Source organism: Peromyscus leucopus, chromosome 16_21 (genome assembly GCF_004664715.2).
Source record: "Peromyscus leucopus breed LL Stock chromosome 16_21, UCI_PerLeu_2.1, whole genome shotgun sequence".
Lineage (NCBI taxonomy): Eukaryota > Metazoa > Chordata > Mammalia > Rodentia > Cricetidae > Peromyscus > Peromyscus leucopus.
Window position 1 is genome coordinate 30,464,391 of NC_051084.1, and position 27,118 is coordinate 30,491,508.

At 37.1% G+C, this 27,118-nt stretch overlaps 1 protein-coding gene across 3 annotated transcripts in view; it reads right to left on the minus strand.

The window, feature by feature from the left end:
- The window catches only part of Ctnna3 (catenin alpha 3), a 1,489,259-nt gene that overhangs the window by 116,259 nt on the left and 1,345,882 nt on the right, over window positions 1-27,118 (minus strand). For all 3 annotated transcript variants that reach the window (XM_037199948.1, XM_037199947.1, XM_028881063.2), the window contains one exon: window positions 16,702-16,883. In XM_037199948.1, coding sequence (XP_037055843.1) covers window positions 16,702-16,883 — 182 coding nt within the window. The remainder of the gene's footprint in view (window positions 1-16,701; window positions 16,884-27,118) is intronic.

Sequence of the window (27,118 nt, forward strand, 5' to 3'; positions counted from 1 at the left end):
TAGGCAAGTATTTATAATTATAGTTTGAAAAGAGTATCCTAAAACTAAATCCTGGCTTTCATTTTCACAACTACCCATGTGTGTGTTTAGGTATGTGTGTATGTGTACACAAATAGTTGTGTAAATACATATTTATTCATCTATAAATTTAGAGGATAAACATAAATAAAACATAAATAAAATAATAAAAATAAATTTGTTTCTATTTGAGAGACTTATTATAGATACACATAGGATAAATAGTAATTCTAAACATTTAAATGCTTCAGATTTGCATAACATATGAACAAGTCTAGATCATCATAGATGATTGCTTCTGGACAAACATTTTTATAGAATATTATATTTCTGGGTCAGGAGATTGAGAAACATTTTCTGAATAGAATAAACATTGCCTTCTGTAAACAATTCAGAGATTAATTCTTATCTAACTCTCAGCTCCATTCCAAAATTTTAAGCAGCCAAGTGTAATTTGACAAGCCTCCTCAATTAGTCTATGAGAGCAGGTCATTGCCAAGTTCTCATTTGAATCATAATTCAATTCATTCTCTCTTTCATTTGCCTACTAGACACATAAATACGTAATTCTCATCATTAATCATCTTCTTAAACCTAAACTTGAAGGTAAAGTACAGCCTTGATGGTAATGGGGATGAATGCTATGATTAAGTTTATTCAACGGCCCTCACCATCATCTACCACCTAGAAATTGAGGAAAAGATGGAATGTATTCTGATAATAAAGTGGTGTGCTGGTTTGTGTTGTTATTAGCAAAATCTCCATCATTCGATGTTACCAGTAAAGATATGGGAACCAGATGCTGAGGTGAAAGCCTGCTACCTCAAACAGGCAGAGAAAGCATTCAGCTGACATTCCTCAGCTCACACTCCAGAAGCCTCCTACCTTCTCCTCTGCCATCTCAAACAAACCTCCTCGAACTGAATGTCCCTCCTTTCTACTCCTGTTTTCTCTCCATCTCTCCTCCTGGCTCCCTCCTTACTCTCTGTTTTTTTTTTTTTTTTTCTTAATAATCCTAAATTCACTTCCTGTCAGCTGGTTGTTCACTCGGACTCTTGACCTATGGTTGACTTTATTTAATCCTGTTTACAACATTCAAGCAGAAAGCTCTTGGATTAAAGGGCTGTTCTAGGGCTGTGCCACACCGCTACTAAAAATAGGTTTCTCCAGTAAATAACACAGTCTCGGGGTTCAGGGTGTGATCAAATATCCTGCAACAGGTTTGAATGTGAAATGTCTCCCCCTCGATAGGAGGGTTTGAACACTCGATTCCCAGCAGGTGGCACTGTTTGGCAAGGTTGTAGAAGCTTGAGGAGACCCAGATTCACTGGCGGAAATGTGTCACTGGGGGTGGGTCTTGTGGCTTTATTGCCTCATCCAACCCTCTGTCCACTGTTTCCTGAGTGCAGAACAATGCCTCTGGTCCGCTTCACATGTCTGCTGCCCTGGCTACCCTGTCTCTTCACGTCTTCTCCAACACGATGGACTCTATCCCTCTGGAAAACTCTGCCAAAATGAACCATTTCACCCTGAGATGATTGCTGTCAGGGCATCTTATTACCGTGACAGGAAAAGCAACTGAGATGAATAGGTTCAACGATATCAAGAGAATTTAATTGATTATGGACTGTCCTGCTTCCTAATTGTGCTCATCTCTGACTTCAAAGGGAAGTGAAAAGTGTAAAAAGGTCTTTCTCATCCTCTACTTCCTTGATAACTGCTGCTGGAAAAGCTATTTTTCTTGTGTATGGCTGGGCTAGGACAACAGAGAATTCTTTCTTTTATAGAACTCTTAACACAAAGTTATTTTTCTAAATAAAACTTTAAATTTCATCAATTTTTTAGAAGAGGTATAATTTAGAAATTAATGAATTTTTTTTTTTTTTTTAAGAAATAGAACAGGGTATGGGTAGAGCAAAAGGCACAGAGACCCAGAGGGCTTCTGTATGTCTCTGGGTAGCTACCAGTCTAAGGGTGCATGTGTGTGTAGGTGCAATGTAACTGCACAGGAATATAAGACAAATTTGCAATAGATGTGAGGTAATCATTTAAACTAATCCTATAATCTAGATACAGTCAAATGCCTAAAACCTCATTATAAAAATAATATGCAAAAAGTATGTGCATATAAAATATTTGTTTATTAAATGAACACTCCCCTTATACATGAAAGTGTCCCATTCTTTTTGATATTTTGACTGTCATATTAGAACTAGACTATCTAATTTAAAAAAGAAAAACCGAACGTTTAAATAATCCACAACCAATAGGATACACATCATAGAAAAATCTTTTTTTTCTGTACTCTTATCTAAAATTTGTGCATAAAGCTATCTGTTAAGTCAATTTCAGAAGATATTCATGAAGACTACATCAAGTAATGGATGGATGAGAGCATAGAATTTTAGTGCACTTTCAAAAACTCTAAATTGTAAAACTCAAAGAAGAATTTCAAGGGAGAGGGAAATGGAGCTTTGTTCCCTGAGCCACGTCGTCTGTCCTTGGTATGGCTGGACTGGTGCATCAGCCACTAAGTGTGGGTTTTTGAATCAGCCTCTCTTTCATCAGTAGATTCAACCATCCATTGTGTCTTCCCACTTATTCATCTACATAGTTTTTTTTTTAATCTGTGTTATCTCTTCCTTTTGGATTGTCATCCTGATTCAATTCTAGCAAAAAATACTCCCCAGCTGAGACCCAAATTCACTTTTACAGCCTTTAAAATATAGCCTCTAAAGAAATGAAAGAATACTAGAAGAAAAAGCTAATGTGGGATCACATTCATTTGCTGATCCAAATTAATGTTACGGTTGCCAACTGTGACCATGCTACCAAGGTGGTAAGTTAACACCTCCAATGACAGAGCTCTTCCATAGCATCAACCTCCTTTTCCAAACTTCCAGCACTCCATTTTCACTCAAGAAATGCAAGATGACTTCTCTGTCTCCACACAACACAAGATATTCATGGTATCTGAATATTTTATTTCTTTCCCATTACACTTTCTGTATCTGGAGACTCCTCTCAACCTCATACTATTGCTGCCTCAAGAGTTCCCTAACAGCATACCACAGAGGATATTTTTATCTTCCACATTTTATGAGACTCATGTGCTCAGCTAAGGAGGTATCTAGATTTTTTTCCTGTTTTAGTAAGATCTGTATATACTTATGTCATCACACCTGATGAAGAAGATACACGCAGTAACATGGTTACTACAGAGGAATAATCTCACAGTTACTCCTTTTTCTTGCCTGTGATAAGAACAGCTATAGAATTTCATTTGACAAAATAAAGTACTTTTTCCTTGATACCACACTCTTTCATACAGGTGACCATTCCTTTGGTCTTCTAGAAAAATCATGGCTCATTAGTTCCTGGGTGCTCTTTATAACAACACACACTGACTGATTTGTGCCTCTCTCCATTGGAGAGCTATGTGAAGGCAAAGTTCATGACAGATTAACTTTACATGCCCCATGTCCTGTGTGCATAGACGACCCAGTAGTTATTTATCAAGGATGAGCAAAGAAAGTGGTGACAAGTGGGACCATATGGAGACATAACACAGATTTAAAGACAAACAGCAAGAGGTGACAGATGTCAGTCATTTTGTTTTAAATTTTCAAAAGGAGACAAAAAATGATGAAAGGCCCTATGATATGTTAATACAGAGGCTCATAAGGAAAAGCCAAATATTAGAAGCAGAAATTGGAGTCATAATGATGTGAATAGAGTGAACAGGGCTGTTGGAGGACAGGATCAGGAAACCAAAGTGCAGAACAAAATGAATGACAAGAACAGCCTAATCCTGCAAGGACAGAGATGATAGAGAGAGTGAAGGACAGCAGAACCTGGGGCGACAAATGATCTCCATGGAAAACAGAAAATGAGAAGTCGAAACCCATGTAACCAGGAGATAAAAATGACTCCAGGATAACTGAAAAGAGAAACCAGGATGGAACTAAGAAAATAATGTCTAGGGAAAAATAGAGAAAAGAGACAGCTGATCACACGGGATCACAGTTCAATGTTTTTCTGAAGTGTTTTTAGCTGTTGTAAAATTTTATTGGTGGAATATGAAATCTGAATGAAAACCAATAATGTGAAGGTATTTTAAATTTAAAATCATTGACAAATATTGAACCTGAAGTGAGCAATCACTGACGATACAGTCATTAAGAGGGCTGTGAGATATGCACGCCTCTTTTGCAAATAGTGTGTTTTGCTCTTATCAAGACTAATTGCAATGTAGTCTCTGTCCTTGGCTATAGAAAATGATCCAGAATTGAAAAGTGCAATGTGTGCCTATTTGTGCACTTTAAGAAGAGTAGTCCCCTGGCATTGTAGAGTTGCTTCATTACACAGGAGGAAATGGGGAAAAAAGCAGCATGGGCAGATGTCCTGGACACTGTCAGGGGAGGTGACATTTATGTGATGTGACTCACCTTGACATTTCTTGGTATTCCATTACAAATCTGAGAGATTGTGTTTTCACTCATGAGTTGCAATTGCCTCCGGTACCCAGATAGTATCTGGGCTCTTTAGCTGAGGTCAGCCAACACTCATTGTGAAACACCACTCAAACACATGGTCACCAGCTGGCAAATTGGCACCCCTGGGATGCTTCAATCTGCCCTTCTAATCAGATATTTTGTGGGAGGCTGACCTTAAGGAGTGTCAAAGTGTTATTTGGGGTGCATCTAAAAGCATATTAACAACATAACTGTTTGGAGGTTTTTCTTTTCTTTTTTTCTTTAATGTAGGTTTGTTTTAAAAAAAGTATTCTTTATCTGGAAGAATGCAGAGAAGAGAAAAAGATTTTATATGTATTTAAAACAGCAACCTTCACTATCTAATTATTTTGAAATTTATCAGAAATATCTACTGAAGGAGCATCCAGTTCATTGTTTTGGGGTCACATAGAACATAAATTGATTTTTTTTTTCTATCTGAATCATTTTACTGATCTGCAGACACTATGCTCCTAACTCATTTGCAGATAGTTAGGCTCAGAGACTATTGCTTAGGAGTCTCAGTGTATCATGTTTATAAAAAAAATAATAGTAATATCTGGCTATAATAGTTAGTAGAACAGAAGACGGTGCCTCCAACCCTTTTGGAAAATGTAACATGTAACATTCATCTTGGATAACTAAATAAAACTGAATAAAAATCATATCATTGCCATGCAAGTTATCTATAGGGTTTAGTACACATTAAAAAATCTACTCAACATCTTTTAAGCTGCAATACTTCAGAGGCCTTTGAATAACCCTGTGATTATCCACATTCATCCAGGAAGCAAAGTCAATCATCAGGAAATTGGTATCTATTAACAGCTAGATTATTGAATTTAAAAATCATCATAACATAAGCAGTGTCTGTTTTATTGATATACATCCTAATACAATTAAATATTTTAATATTTAAAGATCATAGTAAGAACATTTCTACAACCCTCATAATTCCTAATGGGCTTCCTGATTCGGAAGGGAAATTAACATGAACAGCTAATTCCACTCTTTCTGTATGTCTTTGGTAAACTATGGATGTTATGGTTTGAACCTGGTATCTCCCACACAGCCTCCTACTTTGAGTACTTATTCCCTGGTTGTGGTTGGTATGTAGGGAAGCTATTGGAATTTTGTGACCTCTCTGGTAAAAGTAGGTCCCTGAGGGCGGTCTTTCAAAGGTTTTTTTTCCAACTCAGGTTACAGTCAATATTCTCCTCATCCACATCTTCCATAAGACAGTCATCTAACCCTCACTTCTAGGGCCTGAGCACTGATTTACCCTCACTACTACTTTGGGAATTGAACTCAGGTCTTCAGGTTTGACAGAAACCATCTTTACCCACTGAGCTATCATTTCTGGATTCTTTTTTTTTCTTAATTTTCATTTGCAATTTAAATTTTGTTTGAATTTATTTTATTTACTATTGCTATTACTGTCATGTAGCTTTTCAAAAAAGAATTGCAGAATGCGGTCATTCAATTATACAGAACTCTCAACAATGGGAGCAGGGGCTGTCCCTAATGCTTTGGCTGGCTCTTGGGAACCTGTTCCTCATACCGCATTGCCTTGCTTGATCTTAGTAAAAGGAAAGGTGCTTAATCCTGCTGCAATGTGATATGACATGCTTTGTTGATACCTATGGGAGGACTACCCCATTCTGAACAAAAAAGAGGAGTGTACTGAGGGGGAGTGGAGGGGAGGTGAAAGAAGGGAATAGGAGGAGAGGAGGGAGGGGAAACTGGGGTCGGGATGCAAAGTAAGTAAATAAATAAAAATTGTATCAAGAAAATATCTGTATATTCATTGGTTAGCTATTGTTCTCTATTGAAAATAGCATTTCAGGAAAATTTTTAAAAACATAGTATCTAAATGTCTAAAACTATTTTTACCTATTATATGTAGCCAATTAATATTTGTGCAGGACATAGTATGTGCCAAGTGAGAAACTATTCTATTTGCTGCTAAATATCACATTACTAATTATGGCCTCCACGCTCACATGTCTAACTATAAACAGTAAAAATAACTATGATGAAAAATGTGATGTGGATAAAAGTGTGTGTGTGTGTGTGTGTGTGTGTGTGTGTGTGTGTGTGCACATGCTAAATTTAACTACAGAAAAACATTGCAACCAAGGAAAAAGAAATCTTTAAAAGTTAAAGTGGACAAGAGAAAGGAATAAAATAAAAAATGTTGCATTTCTTGCAAAACAATTACAGGCTTATTTCAGATTATGTGAAGTGAAATTTAGTTGTCTCTGGATTCAGTTTAAGTTGGAGAGATTTTAAGAGTCTAAAATTCATCTTGCACCTCTTCCTCTGTTGCAGTGTGGACACTCAATACACCTGTTTGTAGCTGCCTTTGCCAATGACACCTATAGACTGTGAGAATCCTTCTGTGTTTAGCTTTTGTAAAACTAGAAATGGGTTTATTTTCCAATGTGTTCTCACTCAGTGTACTTGTGATTTCTCTTACAACACCCTAGCTTGCATTCACAACATCCTTGAAGTCACTGATGTATCAGAATGCCTTCAAACTAGATTAAAAGTATTTCAGTAAGACATTGCTTTTTGTAAAGGTTGTCCACTCAGAGGGTGTGAACCTAGAGAGTCTAAAGTTGCCTCTTCTGGATAACATGCTCTGACCTTGCTCTTTCTTCTACTTCCCAAAACAATTTCCTATGTTTCCTAGTCAGAAAAACCTACCAATAATCTTCATTATGCTTTCCAGCAGCACCTGTTACTATGCAAACTGCTTACTAGCCCAGAATTGCAGACAAGAGTAACACACTGCTCTATTTTTTTCAGAGTAAGTACAGAGACAATCTGTTCATTCTGTTCTCAATAATTGCAGTTAGGCCCACAAAAAAAGTAGTTAAATAGTTAAAATAGTAAAAACAAACCCGTATAGATTCATAGTTGATTACCTGTCTTTTATATTTTTAGGTCTTTCTCTATTAGAGCCACTACTACATAATACCACAGCCAATCAACATGCATAGCTGTGGAGCCCAGTCCCAATATATGCAGCTACAAAACACTCCCACACCTAAGGCTTAGGGTGCCTTGCAGAAGAGGAGGTGGGAAGAGTGTAAGAGCCAGAGGGCCAGGGAGTTTGCTGTGAGATTGTGCCTCTTAGTAGCATCGGAAGCTACACACATAAAATCTCATCGACATGACCAATGAAACATGAGCTGAACAAGAGGGACCCCAATAAACACATGCAAATAAACAGGCGTGACGAAAGCCCAACAGGTGTCAACCCTCACAAAGAAATAAAGGCAACTGAGTAAATTAGGAGTGGAGAAGGGCACACCCATTTGTTGTTTAGTACCAAATGGTCATCCTTCAAAATGTAAATCATATGGATCCTACAGGATACATTAGGGAATATATATGTATATAGAAATACATATATGCGTTCAATAACAAGTGATTAAAAAGGGGTCATGAATTTGAAGGAAAGCAGGGAGGTATAGATGGAAAGTTTGGAGGGAGGGAAGGGATGAAGAAATGCTGTAATTAAAATACAATCTCAAAATAAAATTTAAAGAAGAGTTTAAAAAAATCATCATGCCATTTGGACATAACAACCTTCTCCCTGTGTTCCACACATCAGTGTCATATTCCAGCAAATGGAAGCCATCATGCATTGTTCCTTAAAGCCATCCTGCTTATTGATGACTTTTAAAAATTATTTTTCAGAGAGAAAGAGATCCCCCGTCTAATTGTCCATTGTTTCTAGTAAAACAGATTGCTGTGTGCTTGTGTTATAGGAAAGAATTTTTGCCTTTTACTTACTATATGGGTTTAATATTTCAAAAAGATTACTCTATATCCCTATTAGAAATTCTGGCGCCGGGCGGTGGTGGCGCACGCCTTTAATCCCAGCACTCGGGAGGCGGAGGCAGGCGGATCTCTGTGAGTTCGAGGCCAGCCTGGACTACCAAGTGAGTCCCAGGAAAGGCGCAAAGCTACACAGAGAAACCCTGTCTCGAAAAAACCAAAAAAAAAAAAAAAAAAAAAAAAAAAAAAAAAAAAAAAAAGAAATTCTGGTATGTGAACATAACATAGTGAGATTGTATTTTAAATTTTCTTTTCATAATCTCTCTTCTATTTTTTCATTTTCTGTTTTAACTTCTACCTTCTCAATTTTATCAATTTGTGATGATGAGGTATTGCTTTCACTCTTCTGATTATGGAGATTCCTTGAAAATTAAAAAAAAAGTATAATTCTTTGCGTAGCAAAGCATAATGTAGGCATTTTAAATTGATTCTAAATGCACAAATTATAATACATTACAACTCTTACTTCCAGCCTTGCCATGCTCCCTGTTTAGTATAGTCTGTCACTTAAAATAGTCCCTCTGTTTGCACTGTTGTTTTCCCAGAGGCTAGCCACAAATAACAAAAGTGTTGTTGTTGTTTTCTCTAACTTCTTTAATCATCCTTGCTTCTTCTATTTTAATTAATTTTTTCCTGGCTAGCATTTCCAATAATGCAATTTGGAATCTATTAGTTTAACAGACCAGAAACTCAAAGCTTACATCTTTAATTGACTAGGACCCCAGGCTGAGTAGACATGATCCTTCAAGCCGGTCCATGGAAAAGGTGATGGGTTAACTTGGTCCCCAATTGGTGTAGCAGGGTGCAGAATGTTTGGGACAGTGGCTTAGTGTGCAGATCCCTCTGTGTGAGTTTTGAAGGTGATTCTGACTCTTGCTCACATTGTCTAGTTTTGACCTGGTCAGATTTAGCCACAGCAGAAGTGGCTAGCTTCTACCACCCAGACTACAGTGGGGCATCCCCACCATTAGATTCCCCTGAAACTGTGGACGCGATCAGATCAGCTCCCTTAAGAAGTCAGTGATGTGTATGTGGTCCACACTGACACGCTGAAATTACAACCTTGAATTTTAACATTAAAGGTAATTTAACAAGCAAATGAAACAAGTGATACATTAAATTTATGCTGAACCTCACAATTTTTGGAAATGTTTTTTGTTTTTGTTTTTCTTAATCCCTGTTATTTTACTGGTTGCTTTACTTTTATAAGTTCTTTGTATTAAAATAATTTTACATATTCAGCTAATAAATGTTAATGTACATTGAAAGCATATAAATCTATGATGTGTCTGTCCTTTAAAAATCTGATTATAAGCCAAAGAAAAGTATTTTATACAACTTATACTTGGCATGGATATCTAAACAGGAAATATGTGGGGAAAGTGAATTAGATAATTAAAAACAGAGGCAACTGAAAAAAAAAAGAATAGACAGGGATCTTATAATACAAAGAGGATAGTTGACTCAATTCACCTATACACTCTACGAACATGAAATTTCTCTCTGCTCAGTTCACTCACTAAAGTCAATATTAGAAGAAATAGCCCTATAAATTCATGTAGGTTCATGCTCACACCTCTTGTCATCGTCGTCATCATTATCATCATCATCATCACCATCATCATCTTCATCATTATCATCCTCATTCCTGGGGACATCTCACCTCACTGTTTATGCTGTCTTTCTGACTCATGGATGGCTTTAGCTCTTCTTCCTCTGTTCACAATCTCATTCTATTCCTCGTCATTCTTCTTTTTTTTTTTTTTCTTAAAACCTAAAATATACTCATTAAAGCATTCAGATATCTCTAAAATCTGTCCTGGCCACTTTTCTGTAAGTCACTGCTTTGAATCCTTTGAAAGCATCTATCATCCTTCAGTACATGGCTTTTAGGAAGTCATCTTCTCCATCTTGTCACTTGATACTATTTGCACAAAAGACAACAATGAGGTGACAGTCACTGGCACTAGCAATCATGGTCTTATTTGAAGACTTTAAGTGGAACTTCTCACTGGTTACTCCATGAAATTTCTTTGACCCTGGCCCTGCATCCTTCTTTTTATTTATTTATTTATTTATTTATTTATTTATTTATTAAGTTTTTTTTCCTTTTATTTTATTTTACAATACCATTCAGTTCTACATAACAGCCACAGATGCCCTTGTTCTCCCCTTTCCTGCCTGCCCCCTTCGGTTCCCCCCAGCCCACCCCCCATTCCCACCTTCTTTGCCCATTGTACTTTCTTTGTGATCACTTAAATTCTCTTTCATTATAGAATTCTGTCTGTTTGTCAATATCTTCACATCTGCTTGCCAACAGGCATGATACACATGCCTCTGACCCAACTTGTTTGGGGGGGTTGGCAGGAGGAGCAAGAGTTCAGGGTCACCGTCATTTACCCAGTGAGTTCAAGGACAGCCTTTGAATCTCCATCATGAAATACGTAATCAAAAAGCACAAACTTCTGTTTCTTGGGATGTTTTCCCCACAGTTATAGGCCACATAAATGGGTATAGCCACTCTGAATATTTGAGTGATATTTGGTGAGAGGAACTGAGGCTTTTCATTGCCAGACGTCTGCCTGGTATTTCCCTGCACCTCAGTTAATGCTTCTTTCCATCTAGTGCTATTTTCCATAGAATTATATAGACACATTAGACTAGACACACATCTAAGTCAGCTTTCTGCTATAAGTGTATGTACTCACGTCTGCTTCCTGCCTAGACTAATTATATCAATATTACACAAAGCCTTTCAGAATTGACCTACAGACTAAGTAAGAATGCTTCAGTTATACTTATTCGGAGAATGTAAACACTATGCAGTGATATAATGAGAGTTAGCATCATTTAATCCAAAGGGGATACAGAACAGGGGTTAATGAGGAATAAGAGAGGGCAAGGCAGATATGATAGACTACACAATGGGGAGCTGAGTTATGACTAAGATATACACAAGAAATAAATTACCTATAAAAAATAATACTATCAAGGGCTTCAAATAGAAACAATAAAGCAAACACTCATACTGAACTATGACAAATTAGAATGTAGGGCAGTCGAAGTGGAAGATGAAATGATAGAGAAGTGGCCTAAGTCAGAATCTGCAGAATAATTCAGTAAGCAATATACAAAAATAAAAGCAGATTATTTGAATTATGGTAGTGTTCACAAGGATCAGAAAGGACACAATGTTGTTATTTGCCTTTGTGACAAGATGGGCTTCTTTCTCTGAGTTAGTAGTATTCAAGTTGTTTCCTTGTGTTTTTTCACATACATGTACATTTACAGAATGCTATTATGTGTGTGACACATTTTATAAAACCTGTTAGCAAGGATTGTTCCAGCCCAAGTTCCCTAGGTATAGATAAGACTTCTGATATGCAAATTGAGGTTTCATTTTATACATTAAAAATGTTGATTTATCCCTAAACATTATTCTATTCTTAGTCTTCAAAACTTTAATTGTATGTGTGCTGGGATCATCTTTGCTTTTATGTCATTTCAGCCTCTTTCCCTCTCATCTTTTACTTCATTATCATTAGCTCATAGATTTTATCCAACTTATCCAGTTGCACACAGCAGTTTGGTTAAATGTCTTATTTTTCTTTTTTTAATGAGCCTTCTAAATTTTTTCCTTTGACTCTTTTCCTCTTTGGATGCTTGAAAACTTGTCACTAAATATTTTTTTTTTGTCTCTTAACCACTTTCCCCTAACTTTTATTAAATCATTGTAGCTTTCATGCCACCACCTCTTTCTGGCTCAGGTCTCTTTGGTTTTTTAATGTGTTTATAAAATCTACATCCACATCTATTCCTTTCAATAGAAGAAGGTAGGCAGATGGAATACTAAATTTTGATTTTTTAGGATTATTGTACATCAGCATTATTTTTAATTTTGTGTTTGTTTCATAGAGGAATGGGATATCAGATGAGCTGGATTCTCACCTGCAACGCTATCTTGCATTCCCCTGGCATCTACTGAGCAGGAATTTTCCCATTGCTGGGTAGGGTGCCAAGGCCAAGGACATTCTTTTCCCTCAATCTAATGAACTTCTCATTTTCTAATGACTGATATTTTGGACAGTGGTGAGGATAATACGTTTGGTATGTGTTATAACTTTCTGTCATTTCTTTGGGGTTAGTAGTATTTCCCAAATAGGGGAGCATCACTGGTCACCTGTTCTACATTTCCTGTTCCCTCAAAAGTCAAAGTCCATGGAAGTTCTCAATTTTGATCCCCTTGATTTTATGCTTCTAGTCATCAAAGCTATGAAGTATGATGGACCAGACCTGCGCTCAGCATTGCAGCACATTTTCTGTTTTGGCCCTGCTTTCTTTTGAGTTTATCTAGTGTCATTTCATCAATACCTTCTCCATGGAGTATTTTCAGCATCTCAATCCCTGCTATATAGACACATGCTCATGTCAAAGTACAAGCAACAGATTTACTGAAATCTAATGAATACATTTGTGCTGGTTTGAATGAGAATGGCCCCCATAGGCTCATAGATTTGAATGCTTGGTCACCAGGGAGTGGCCTTGTTGGAGGAAGTGTATCAATAGGGGTGGGCTTTGAGATTTGTAAAGCCCATGCCAAGCCCAGAGTCATTTTCATCCTACTGTCTGAAGATCCAGATACAGAATTTTCTGCTACCTCTCCAGCACCATGTCTGCCTGCATGCTGCCATGCTTCCTGCCATGATGATAATGGACTGAACCCCTGAAACTATAAGTCAGCCCCAAGTATACGCTTTCTTTTACAAGAGTTGCCATGATCATGATGTCTCTTCATAGCAACAGAACACTGGCTAAGACAATATCATACAAGATCATTTTAAATGTACATTCTTTTGTACATCTTATAAAGATGAAATTCTGGGTGTCTAAAAGAGTTATTTTGATGACAAGAAGCTAATCCCCTATTAATGTGTGGAAAGTTTGTATGAAATAATTGAAATTTAGTTAACTGATGCTAGCTTAGGGGCCAATCCAAACTAAATTAGAAACTATTTTTCAAAAATGATTCCATAATTGTCATACAGCACCAGCAAATCTTAGAAAGCTTAAATTATGAATAAGTCATCCATAAGGAAACTCCAAAATATATTATTGCTTAATACTATGGACTAATGTTGGTTCCTATGGAAAACTACATACATGCCTATATTGTATATATGTGTGTGGTCAATGACTGGGGGAAGTGAAGATAAGGGGAGAAAGAGTTAAAGATGCACGTGGTAAGAGATGGAGGAAGACAGAGAGACACTGAGATAAAGAGATTGTTAGAATGTCTGCCTGCAGACACTGAAGCATAGACCAAAACTCAATTATTCTGTGCATGAGAAGCAAAGAGAGAGTATTATCAAGCTACAGGCTATGACTAGAAAAAAATCTGTCAAGAGTTTAAATGGGAAAAATAGAAACTGATAACTAAAGGACATTCATAATGAAATGCTAGGTACAATATAAGTTCAATATTCTTGCTTTCCAATGACATTTGGAGTGGCATCTTACTCCCTTTTAGCTCTGGAAAGTGGATTTTCTTTCAATGGAATACAAAATGGAACCAAATTCTGTTTTGGAGGATGATTTTTGCACTAAACAAGACAAAGCATGAATAGGGATAGAATAGTCACAGATACCGTCTCACAAAATGTAGGTCAGAGCGCTTTTCTGTTTCATTGAATAGTTTACATCCCATTAAAATCCTTTCAAAGAGTTGGTTTTATTTTTGATATCCTCTTCTTTATCCAGCAGCTCATTCTATTTTTTACATAGATGGTAGTGTGGGGAGTAACTGTATGGTGACTATCACACTCAGTACCTTCCTTGCCCCTTGCTGAAAGAAGGGAGTCACTGTCTTTAGCTACATACCCACTGCTCAATCCATGAGACGCCAACAGATCCCTCTAAACCCACAGAGAAAGGCCTGGTTAATCTCAGTTAACAAAGCATATTAAGCAGATGTGAATGTCAGAGAGAGACTAATGGGGAGGAGGGGAATACACAGGGGAGAGAGAGAGAGATATGAGGGGTGAGAGCAGTCAGCATTCCCTGTGCATGCATGTAAAGTTGTCTAAGACCAAATTTAATTAAACATTAAATTAAAAACAAAATCAACCAATAATACTGGTTGAATTAATTTTTAAAAAGGCTTGTTTCAGATTATTCCTTGCAAACACAGTACCTGAAGTGAACTACAGATCCAGAAACAGGGCTCATAGATGACAAAGGCTTTCAGCACATACTACGTTCCATCTCCTGACATGTTTTTTTCACACCATGCATTCTAGGTTGACTTTTTAAAAGATTTTGAACAACTGTACATCACTTACTTTTGCGTGAATTATCTTCAAATATTTACTAATCAAGTCACTTAAAAGCAGTGATTTATGTGCATATCTAGTTTGTCATTTATTATAAAAGAATCACACATGGTAGCTAGTCCTTGTTACAATGTTTACCATGTTATATTTTCATTTTAGTATTATTTAGAACCTTCGATTGAAACAGAATTTTTAGGTCATTCAATTTTTCAATTCTTGTGTGTGACGCTTGGAAACTTGTTCTCAATCTTACCACCGAAGAGCATTACGTGTTATCAATTAATTATGATATAAAATTGCACTTATTCATTATTCCATCATAAAGTTGTTTTGCGTGTAGTATGTTGTGATATAATAGTTTCATACATGTAACATGTCTGTCACAGGGTAGTTTTCTGTTCTGCGATTCTAGTAGCAACATGAAGACTAAGTAAGTTTTGTTTCAGTTTTATATTCCTTAGCAACTGGTAGGAGAAGCATTGCACATCTTACTGCTCTTTGGTTAATTATGTGAAGACATTTACAACCTGTTTTTCAACATTCTGTTTCCCTTAATGACCTCCATTTTCCTAAAGGATGGGTGTAGGTAGCTAGGCAACTGCAAGAGATGTTCTCTTGAAGATTTTGCCTTTATTGAAAACTTGCTCACATACTGGAAAGTCCCTTCCCAGGATACATGTTCTGGAATCAGGGTAAGGGTCTCTTCACTGTCAGGATTTAGTTTTCACATAGGACTCATAGTCTACCTTTCAATCCAGACTCAGCAGCTAGGCAGATTTTTGGCCTGGGAAGACCCTAACCCCAGACATAGAACTGTTCCCATTGGTTGCATAGAGTGACATTGACAGGAATCTACTCACTGGAATATTCCAGTAAGGAGGTTTCAGCCCATGAAGGATTAAGGAAAATTTTCATAAAAGCATACTCACAACACTATAGAGACAAAAATCTTCATCAAAGTGCTCCCAAAATAGGTCAGTGCCACTGAGAGGGCTCCCTCATTGAGTAGACATGCTTAAAGCAATGCTACATAAAGGTATCTTGGGCAAGTGACTCAGGAGTCCTTGACCTTGGACTCAGTAACCTGTGCCTATTCACATTTGGCCATTTCCTCTTCAAGAACTTCCATAATTAACTTTTTCTCTTCATTTTGTTCAGTCTGGGCTTCTGATTCTTTTCCTGTGTGGTAGCCTTTTAAATTTGGGTCTCTACAACTTCTTAGCATCCAACTGTATTATTTCTCACACTGCCATCACACTGAACTAGGGTCAGTTAATGGGTTTAAAGGAACAAGCAGTTAGTACCAGAAAATGGAGAAAGCAAGGGTCTGAGGCCTGTTAATCAAGCTACAAGAGGTTGATGACACTCGTCAGTTTTTCACTCATTGGGAAATCCTCATTTTCAAGTGAGCATCCCACAGCCACGGGACCTAAGCAGTCAGGGATAAGGGATGAGGACCTTGAAGTCTCTCCAGTTTTCAGGATACATGTACAGGGTCCTACTGCCGTGGTGACTCTACAGAAAACAGGGTCAGTCTGACTGTGCTACTACAAAGTCCCAAAACATTTTTAAACATCTGTATTGCTTCTGGAATACATATGCAATGCCATCACTATGAATTGGGGTTTCAGATACACTGATTTGTGATTTCAGGAATGCCACGGGCCACAAATTCTGATGATGTTGCAATGGGTATCAACCACTCACAAGCTTCAGAGAGAGCATGCCCTAGTTATCCATTTCTGTGGACAGATAGTGTGTTAGCATGAAACAGTGTGGTCCCTGCTGCAGAGTGTGAAGGTAAGAGAGTATGACGTAATGGCTTCGTAAGAAATGGTGCTGTGTTTACCACGATTCTGGACTTGTACATCTGTAACTTTCTAATTCCATGTTTACCTTTCCCTTGTCACTCGGAGAAACTTGGAAATTTCAGCCACCTGACAAACATGTAGTCATCGGCAGCTGTCACACATCGCTTCCCATGCAATTACCTCGTGAAGTCCGTCATCTCCATCATGATCATACACATCTTCTTGGCGAGAACAATGATGTCATTGCTCGTATCGTCCCAGATCTCGATCTCAGCATCCAGCTTGCTCTTCACCTTCTTGAAATCAGCGACTTGCTCGGCAATCTTTTCCTTCTCTGCCTCGGGCAGTTGAGTCATCTTAGCCTGAAATGTGGTAATTCAATTTAAAATCATTCCTCTGCAAAGGCAGCATCTTAGGAAGAAGCAGTCACTACAGGACACTTACACAAAGATTTCACTTAAAATCAAGATACTTAGAGCCTAAGTCATCCAATCTAAAGTTTCCTATTGGATTCAAATGGAAAAAGCTACACAATTTAAGTATTTGCTCTCAAACTATACAGCTACATTTGAGGTTAGAAAGGTAGACATTGGTGCCTGACATTTTAATCCTCCACCATAAAATAACCTGCTACTATTTTTCTAATATATCAAAATTTAAAATTATTACAATTGAAGCATCACATTTATTAAAAATGCATATTCTTTATATACTTTTCATTATATTAATAGAACACTTCAAAAGACAAAGTTAAACAAAATCTGCTTGAAATGACACTATGTCTACTTACCTATGTGTGTGTATTTGTGTGTGTGTGTATACATATATACACATATATATCCTTAAACACTGTATATACATTCATAAACAATTACAGCATATGCTGACATAAACTTATAGATTATACGTATATTTTGTACGTGCAAAAAATTCAGATCCACATTAGCATATACACTGTTCCCATGGAAGAATAAGAGTAAAGGGCAGGATTTATGAAGGGCATCCTTCCTTATTAGCATACCAGGTCTAGAGGTGCTGCTCAAGCAGCAAACATCATCTGCTTTGGCATGATAGCACTCCGTGGATATGTTACATTCTTAACAGCATGCAAATTGCATCTTCCCATTGCATCTGAAATGAGGCTTTGGTGGGAAACCATGCAAATTCTAACACCACCAAATTCTCAACCTCGGCACCTAGGATCTGTCAGTTTTATCAGATAGGGAAAAAAAAAGAATCTTGAAGTGAAAATGATTTGATACTTTAAAGACCATAAAATTTCATGAAGCTGTCCTTTCAATTATATTGTCAAACAATTAGGTCCAGATCCAGTCCCAGCAACACACACACATACACACACACACACACACACACACACACACACACACACAAACACACACACTCATTCATGCACACATACTCAGATACACACACGCTCAGATAGACACACATACAAATACACTCACATACAAATATACACTCACATATAACATATATAGACACATGCATGTACACAGAGAAGACATACACACACAGATACAACCATGAACATCTGCACATACACACACACATACATATAAATACACACTAGAATTTCAGATATTTTCTAGTAGTAGGTGTATGTAGATAGAAAAGGGGTGTTTTAAAATGGACAGAACATGACTGTTGAAGATTATTAGACTATCTACATAGAGCATATGATATTTGCAAGTGTTTCTGGATTCTGGTGAATAGGCATCTATAGCTGGGAAAGGAATATCAGAAAGCTTTGTGATTTTCTGAATATTAGGCTCAAATAGTAAAAACATTACTCACAGGGTCAATAGTATATAATCACAAAAAAAGTTTAGCTAAATTAAATAGAGAAATTAGGCTAGGTGAGGTTGTGCACACCTTTAATCCCAGCACTCAAGAGGCAGAGGCAGAAGGATCTCTGGTAGGTTGAGGCCAGCTTGGTCTACATAGTGAGTTCTAATGGGTTCATTATTAAAATAATGGTAAGTAGAAAATACAAACAAAAATACAAATCAAAGTATCAATATGTATGTTCTGTCATTTATTATTGGCTTATTAGTAACCTAACCTAGGCTCTCAGCCTGGTGTCATTAAGACTTGCAGGATTAGGCTGCCTTGGCTGGACGTCTAACACAGCAAATGGAGCCAACAGTAAGGCTTTCTTAAATTCCTTAGCATAAGCCTCACATGTATTAAGCATTCATTAAATGACATATTTCTTATTCAAAAGAAAACTTATCGATGTGTATTCATATTTCCAGTACATTTTCATTTTTTCATTCTATTTCCTTTGAAGACAAAGGTTAAGCTTCCCGAGGCTAGAATTTTTTTTTTTAAGATTCATTTTATTTTTAATTATTCATATATGTTTGTATATGTGTGTCTATGTGGGGGGCAGTGTGGAGAGAGTGCAGGGGATGTTCGTGTGGGGGTGTGTATGAGCACATTGTTGACAGTGGCTGTGAGGGACAGAGGTGAAATTCCCCCGTAGGGCTGTTGTGACAGAAAGTTGGGAACTGAACTCAGGTCTTCCTCAGGAACAGTGTCTGCTCTTTAGTTGTGGAGCCATCTCTCCAGCCCAGAGGCTAGATTTTTAATTATTGAGCTATACAATTTTTCCTTCTTAGCAATTGAAAGTTGTTTCTTCTTTTTTCCTTTGCTTTCTCTCTTAGGAAATGTGTCCTATGCAGAGTGTTAGGAGCCAAGCAGCTTTTACGACTGCTGGCATATGGCAAGGGACATAAAGGAAGACACAGCTCACTACTACCAGAATCAAAAGTAATGCACAAGTATGTTAAGTAAATTGTAAGCTATCAACCCGTTAAACGAGCTTCGAAATAGAAATAGGTTTTCTCCATCTTGAATACTGGTCATTATTTTTCTCTTCTCATAAAATGTTTACACACTCAAGTACTAATAACTGTGAATAGATTCAACAGAGGCATCATTGTATATCCTACATCTGAGAGGTAATGAGTCTGTGGTGCTGGCTGTTCTGGGTTGTTTATTATTATAATTATAATTCTTCTTCTTATTATTATTATTATTATTATTAAGAATGTCACTGACCTCCTATATGATCTCTAGGAAGTCCTTAATCCCCTTGCATAAGTTTCCTCAGAAAAAAATGACAGTAATTACAACTTCCACCCTTCTCTTGAGGAAGCCCAGTAGATTACTGGACAGCATGCTAATGGAAACTGTCATAGATAGGAAACTCAGAGGTTGCATGCAACATGCACTCAACTCACATGGTGAGTTACAATCAAATGACTTTCAGCTGTGACAAAAGATTGGTCAGAAGTTGAGCAAGAGTTTGTAAAATTGTAAGTTCTGGAGGATTCTAGTATTTCTTTGCACAGGACAGCAACAATAATGAAACATTAAATTACTGTCAGACACCTTTTACTGAAGGGTTTAAGTGGATCTATGAATAATTTATTAAATGCCATCAATCAATTTCAATCACTAGGAAAATTTAAAAGTAAAACCCAAGAGAATACTTGATGTTAAGGATTCCAGATAAAAAAAAAATGCATTCTGATTTTATACAAGGTATGAAAAGAAATAAGAGTGAAACTTAAGACAAATGAGGTTAAGTAGAAACTCTGACATATATAGCCAGGATGTCTATAGGTCTAGGCTCAGTATCTATAAAACAGAATTCTGATAAAAATAGCTTTTTGGGTTCTTGTCATATGAATGATACCTCACTGTGTATCTATTGATTCGGGAACTTAAAACCAAAGATGATGAAAAATAGCCATCAATGACTTGTGCCAAACTCTCTCTAGGCATCCTTTATTTAACTGGGGTCCTATCTTCATAAAAGCCCCATAAGTACCAGGGTTATCCCAATTCACACATAGGGAAAATAAGTATCTCCAAGAGACTCAGCAGGTTAATAGAGTCTAGTGTCAGGCAACCTTTGAACCAGGATTCAAACCATTAAGTGTAGCCAGGAATTCTCATTTTATTACCATGCCAAAAAACATGAGTAATATCATCCCAAATGTACCAAAACATCCACATTGTCCTTGGAGATATTCTCCAATACACACACTTCTCAGAATCCATTTTCTCTCTGCAATCTCGGCAGCTTCCTTTCTTCCTAGACTGTACTGAGTGCCTACATTTCTAGAAATATTTAATCATAGAGTAAAGAAAACCAAATCTAGCCAAACAAATCTACACATTTGATTAATGTTTCTCAAAGTAAGTGTTCCATACAGGCTAGAAATCTCATGGAATGCAACCCTGGCTTTTCTTTATTATTCTATTCTGCTAAGGACAAATCGTGTTCACATCATCTGTTACATTTCATTGTGTGTCCATCTCATCCTATGTATTTCCATCTCTACTTTCTGGCATTAATTTCTTCTTCCATTTGAATGTTTACTTCATTGAAATAAACAATTCAATTATAATTCTTACCATTTATTTAATAAGAAAATAAAACAGGAAAATATTTAGGCCATAAATATATCATTGAAACTATTTTTAATTATTTATTTTATGTTTTGAAATTATAATATAATTACAACAATTCCCCCTTCCCTTTCCTCCCTTCACAACATTGCATATACCCTTCTGTGCTCTTTCAAAATTAGTAGCTTCTTTTTTATTAATTGTTGATATATATATGTATATATATACATATAGATATAGATACACACACATATATATAGCCTTCTCAGTCTATACAATGTTACTTTTATGCGTGTTTCAGCACTGAGCATTTGATATCAGATAACCAGTTGGGATGCTCTTCTGTGGGGTAACTATTTCTCTAGAATTATTTTTACAATTTGAAAAAAAAATCTATGTTCCTAGCAACAGAATCAAATAAAACATATCATTAGTGTACTCTAATCCTTTAAATGTCTTTATCTAATGATCTCCTAGAAAGATAAGCAGTAATTGGATTTCTGAACCCATAGATAAACAATCATAATCCACAAACTCTTGTAGTTGCTGTTGCAAGCTGAGCACTCATATCTGACCTGCAACTTAAGTGATGCACACATTTATGTTCTGCTTGCTGACATGCATGGATGGTACTCCAATGTGTACACAGGACAATGCTCCACTTTGTAAACAGGATTGTATTTCACTGTGTAAATAGGGTGGTACTCTATCTACTGTGTAAACTGGACAGTACTCCACTGTGTAAACTGGATAAACTGGATAGTATTCCACTGTCCTACATAAACAGGCAGGTGCTTCACAGTGTAAACAGAACAGCTCTCTATTTTGTAAACAGGATGGTACTTCACTATAAACTGAATGGCATTCCACTGTATAAACTGCCAGGTACTTCACTACTCCACTGTGTAAATAGGCTAGGATGGTGCTCGATGGTGTAAATTGGATGGTGTTCTATGGTATAAAAAGGATAGTACTCCACTGTGCAAACAGGACTGAGCTCCACTGTGGGAACAGGATGGCATTGCACTGGATAAACTGGGTGGTATTCCACAGTTTGGAGAGGCAGGCACTGCACTGTGTAGGCAGGTATCATTTGTTTTGTTTTTCTCTGCATTTTGAAGATATTCCATTTGTGCCTTTTATGGGCAGTGAGTAATCTTGGTTCCTTCTTTAGCTACACATATTCTTGCATTTCTTTTGCCTATATAAATAGATATGAAACTGGAGTGTCACAGGGCAATTAGTAGGAATCTTTGTCTCATCTTTTTCTTTCTTACTTTCACACTCTGTACCCTCCAGCTAAGCAATGCTACTTGCTTCATATAAACACCTTGTAGTACATCCATTTATTATTTTTATTCCCTTCTCTTCATCTTTATTGGGCTAAGTTTTATCATCTTTCTAGGCCTGTTGTGAAGAGTAAATAGCACTTTCTTTAGGTTCTACCCTATGTAGAATTTAGAATGCCTTACCAATTCATTGTTTATAGACATTTACGGTGTTTTTTGTTATTGTCTAATCATTAATGAACACAAAAATACAACTTCCTAAAGCCAATTCTTTGAAAACAGAACCACCCTTAACAATAGTGACAACCCTCCTCTTTCTTGCTAATTAGGCTCCCGGAGCTCCACCCAGGGGCCCAGACATGGATCTCTGCATTCAGATCCCTCAGTCATTGGATGGGGTTTCTAGCATGACCACTAGGGTGCTTGGCCATCCCATCACCAGAGTAGGTCAGTTCCGGCTGCCTCTCGACCATTGCCAGCAGTCTATTGTAGGGCCATCCCTGTGGATTTCTGTGGGCCTCTCTAGCACTTTGTTTCTTCTTTTTCTCATGTGGTCTTCATTTACCATGATCTCCTATTTCTTGTTCTCACTCTCTGTTCTTGATCCAGCTGGGATCTCCCTCTCCCACAGGCTCTCTTTCCCTTGATCCTCGCCCTTCATTACTCCCACTTGGAGGGTTTATATGAGCGAGAATTGTTGAAACCAAGGTTGGATAAGGCACAGGGACAAATGGCCAGACGAGTGGAAACACATGAACTATGAACCAAGGGCTGAGGGGCCCCCAACTGGATCAGGCCCTCTGAATGGGTGAGATAGTTGATTGGCTTGGTCTGTTTGGGAGGCATCTAGGCAGTGATACCGGCTCCTGTGCTCATTGCATGAGTTGGCTGTTTGAAACCTGGGGCTTATGCAGGGACGCTTGGCTCAGTCTGGGAGGAGGGGACAGGACCTGCCTGGACTGAGTCTACCAGGTTGGTCTCAGTCCTCGGGGGAGGCTTTGCCCTGGAGGAGGTGGCAACGGTGGGGTGGGTTGGGGGGAGGGGGGCAGGAGGGGGGAGAACAAAGGAATCCGTGGCTGATATGTAGAACTGAATGGTATTGTAAAATAAAATAAAGGAAAAAAAACCAGTAGTGACAACCTACTTTTTATTGTTTTGATTTTTGATACTCTTGCCTAGAATATAAGTTCTCTGAAAATAGGAGCATAATTGATAATAAATAACTTTAATTTGGGAGTTATTAATAAGACTATCTATAAGCTAGCTTGTTCTGGTGGAATAAGCCATAATCCCAGCCACTTGACAGACCAAGAAAGGAGGATCAGAAGTCTAAGGCTATCCTAGGCTATAGAATAAGTTCAAAACCAGTTAGCTTACTTAGTAAGACCCTGTTTTTAAATCAAAACAAATATAGAAAATATGGAATGCTGGAGAAATAGCTCAGTGGTAGTCCAGCCCAAATGCATGATAACATGACTTCAATTTCTAATAGTTGAAAATAACAATCCAAGACCTCAAAAAATAATACATTCATGATATTACATGTATGGGTCATGTACTTTTCTTTGTGGCTTACACTATACTCTAATGTCAAACTTCTACACCTAGGAGGATTTCTAACTTGTGTCTCTGATGCTTTTTTCCTGTCTACCTGGATATTCTAATCTTCATTAAACTCATCATTTCTGCATAAAATGTTGATCTGTTGAATGATTTTATTACACCTGCAGGAAGGTAAGGAAAGAGCTGGGGAGACTGTATCAGTTAGTGTGCTTGCTGTACAATCAGGGCTACTAGAATTCAGATCCCAGCATACACTTGTCAGACCAGATGCCCCCAAAAGCCTATTATTCCAGCTCCAAGGCATTCTATGCCCTCTTATGGCACCCTCATACACATACAAATGTGTACATCTCCTCAAACAGATACACAAACTAACTAACAAATAAAGAAATAGTAAATAAATAATCCTTTAAAAATGAAAGATAAGGAGAAGATGGCATAATAGGAAAAAAGTATGAATTTTCACATAGATCTTCACTCTACTTTAAATGCTGACAAGTGTGAGTCATATAGCAAGGAACTTAACCATTCTAAACTTCAGTGTACTGAGCAATAATAAACTCACATATGAATTGTGTTTGGATGAAAAGTATGTGCATGCATATAAACAATAGAACTGGAAGTTTGAAGGTCTTTGGTAAGTGGCGCTTACCAACAGAACACAGAATATTTAAACTATCCTAAAAGACTTTGAAAAAAAAACTCTTGGAGGGGTGGAGGGCTCACTATTTACTTGTCCTAACTCACAGAACCAAGGCACAACCCAAAGTAGGACTTAGCAAATGAGTCCCATAGTCACAAAGACTACAGAAATACTAAATTGTTATATTCATCTCATTACCCCTAGTGCACCCTTACATATTTCACACACTGTACAATTAAGAAACTATATGTCCCAGAGAAGGTAAATGGTCTTAAACTATTAGTAAGCAGGATAGGAGAATGTGTGGTATTTAATTTCACATACTAGCAATTCTGTCTTTACTACTTTTCTGTTTTCCTCAACTATAAACTTTTTAATGAATAATTAATTCCTAGGTACATCACATGACTTTATAGTCTACTATCCAAGAAACACAGAATTAGAATTTTATTAATAAAAATAAGCAATTTAAACTATGGTAATATACACGCCACAAAATGGAAATTATGACCATAAAGGTCAAGTGTAAATCACTCTCTATTTAAAAAATGGCCTCTTAAATACTCAAGTATTTTTACTTCATATAAAATAATTATATGTGAAGACAGTTTGTATCTAACTTTCAGGAAAGTATAAAATCCACAAAACACATTCGGGCTACAGACAGAGAGACTGAACACAGACTGGATATCACATAACTTTAGTAGATGGTTGTTAAGTTTATTCAGTATGAGGCTATCCATAATGTTTGGACTTGACTATAACAATATTAAGATATGGACGGCTACAACGTTTCAAATTACTTTGAAGTGATTCAGAAAAACCCCCAAAACAGTGGACCTATTATATATCATCTTCCAAAATCAATTTTCATGACTGGAAGAATATATCCCCACAAATAGTACTCTTAAATGTATACTATATTATATGTGTTACAGTCTTGGTGACTTTGGTAGGCATAAGACGGTCACTAAACCTCTGAGAAGCTTCTTTGGGGAAACAGGAATACTGACTATATTTTTCTTCCCAACAAAGTGAGGTCCAGACAGCCTCAGTACAACAATGACCTCCTCAGATCTGAGCAGCCTCTAAGGCTGTTGTTGAGCTATCTATATCTTTCTCACTTCATCTCTTACTATTTTTTTTATCTTTTTCTTATCTCTTTCAATAACAGGCATGCACAGCTTTCTGAGGCACTCTGTTACAGTTTTGGCAATTGCTAGCTATTAGACAATTCTTCACGCCTGCTCTCCTTTCTCGCTATCGGACAGCCTGGACTCGGCACTGGAGAACGGAGAGGAGGGGATGTCATCTGTTTTCCACAAGATGATTTTCATTCCATGTAAACAATCAGCAGATGCTGTTAACTGTTCTTTTTATTTCACTTTTTCCTTTGTTACAGTTATTCATTTTCTGGACACTTCTTCAAAAGTATCTTATCGAAATAATCAAGGGGCTCCTTCAGAGTTACCACATGTGTCTCAGACCCCTCTGTAAAGTGATCTCTAAGTGGTAGATGAATCCTGGCTAGCCAAGAATAGAATATGGCCTTTGTGCAGGATACAATGTTTACTCTGCAAAGAGCCTAGAACTATTCTAGAAATTTTATAACATCCATATACATTATTTACTTTTATTTAATACACAACAGAAATGTACATAAAAATACTATAACTACAACACATCTAAATGTCTGCACATTTAATTCTTTGAACACTAGCTGCTGTAAAGATTTAAACTAATTAAAACACAATTGCATTGAGCTTCCCTAAATCATTATTGCAGGGTGCTGATAGGCTCTTGTGCTATGCAAGCATACAGTATATAAATTTTTGAGCAACTCAATAAATAAATATTGGGAAGACTGTATGCAATTCAAACAAGCTCTAGAAACCCACTCATTACAGTATGTAACTCAAATCTTATTCTCTTCCACTCCGCACATAAGCTTAGTTACCTGAATTTCATGCCCCAATTTACAGTAAATTGGTTGGAAGTAGACAAGAGGCGTGTTAGTCTGAGCACAAGGACAGAAAATAAAACAGGAGACAGACTGTAAGATACTGGAGGTCTGCAAGTTTACACATGAGCTTTCCTGCTTCTACCAGCCAGCCCCCACCCATCCCTCTATTACAGCACAGTACAGTGTTTGATCAGAGTTGTGACCATGAATTACCTTCAATGCACTCAGCCAGCATTCAATGATGCCAACTGCACAAAGTCACATGCTACTACTACCCATGCAGGCAAAGAGCTTGCAATTAATCCAGTGAAGGAAATGCGCAGTTTATATATTCAGGATTTCCAGCTATTCAAGTAAGGAAGCATGGAATATAATTTGGAAACAAATTCCACTGAACCCTTTAATCATTTAAGCCATGAAAAACTCTATAAACAGTGTCCCACTAAAATAGGCATAAAAAAGACTTATATGACTACTATTTCTAAGCATATTTTTGTGTTTTTACAATTTCTTTTTAAAATGAATATAACCGCATAAAATGTTTAAGTTCACTGAATGAATAAATGGACATAAATAATAAATATATTAACATATTTTCCCACAGTGCAAGGGAATTTGAATCTTTCGATCTTTTTCATAATACTATGTATCAGTATTTTGAGGAAACAATGTGTCATTTCAAATACTGATGGCATA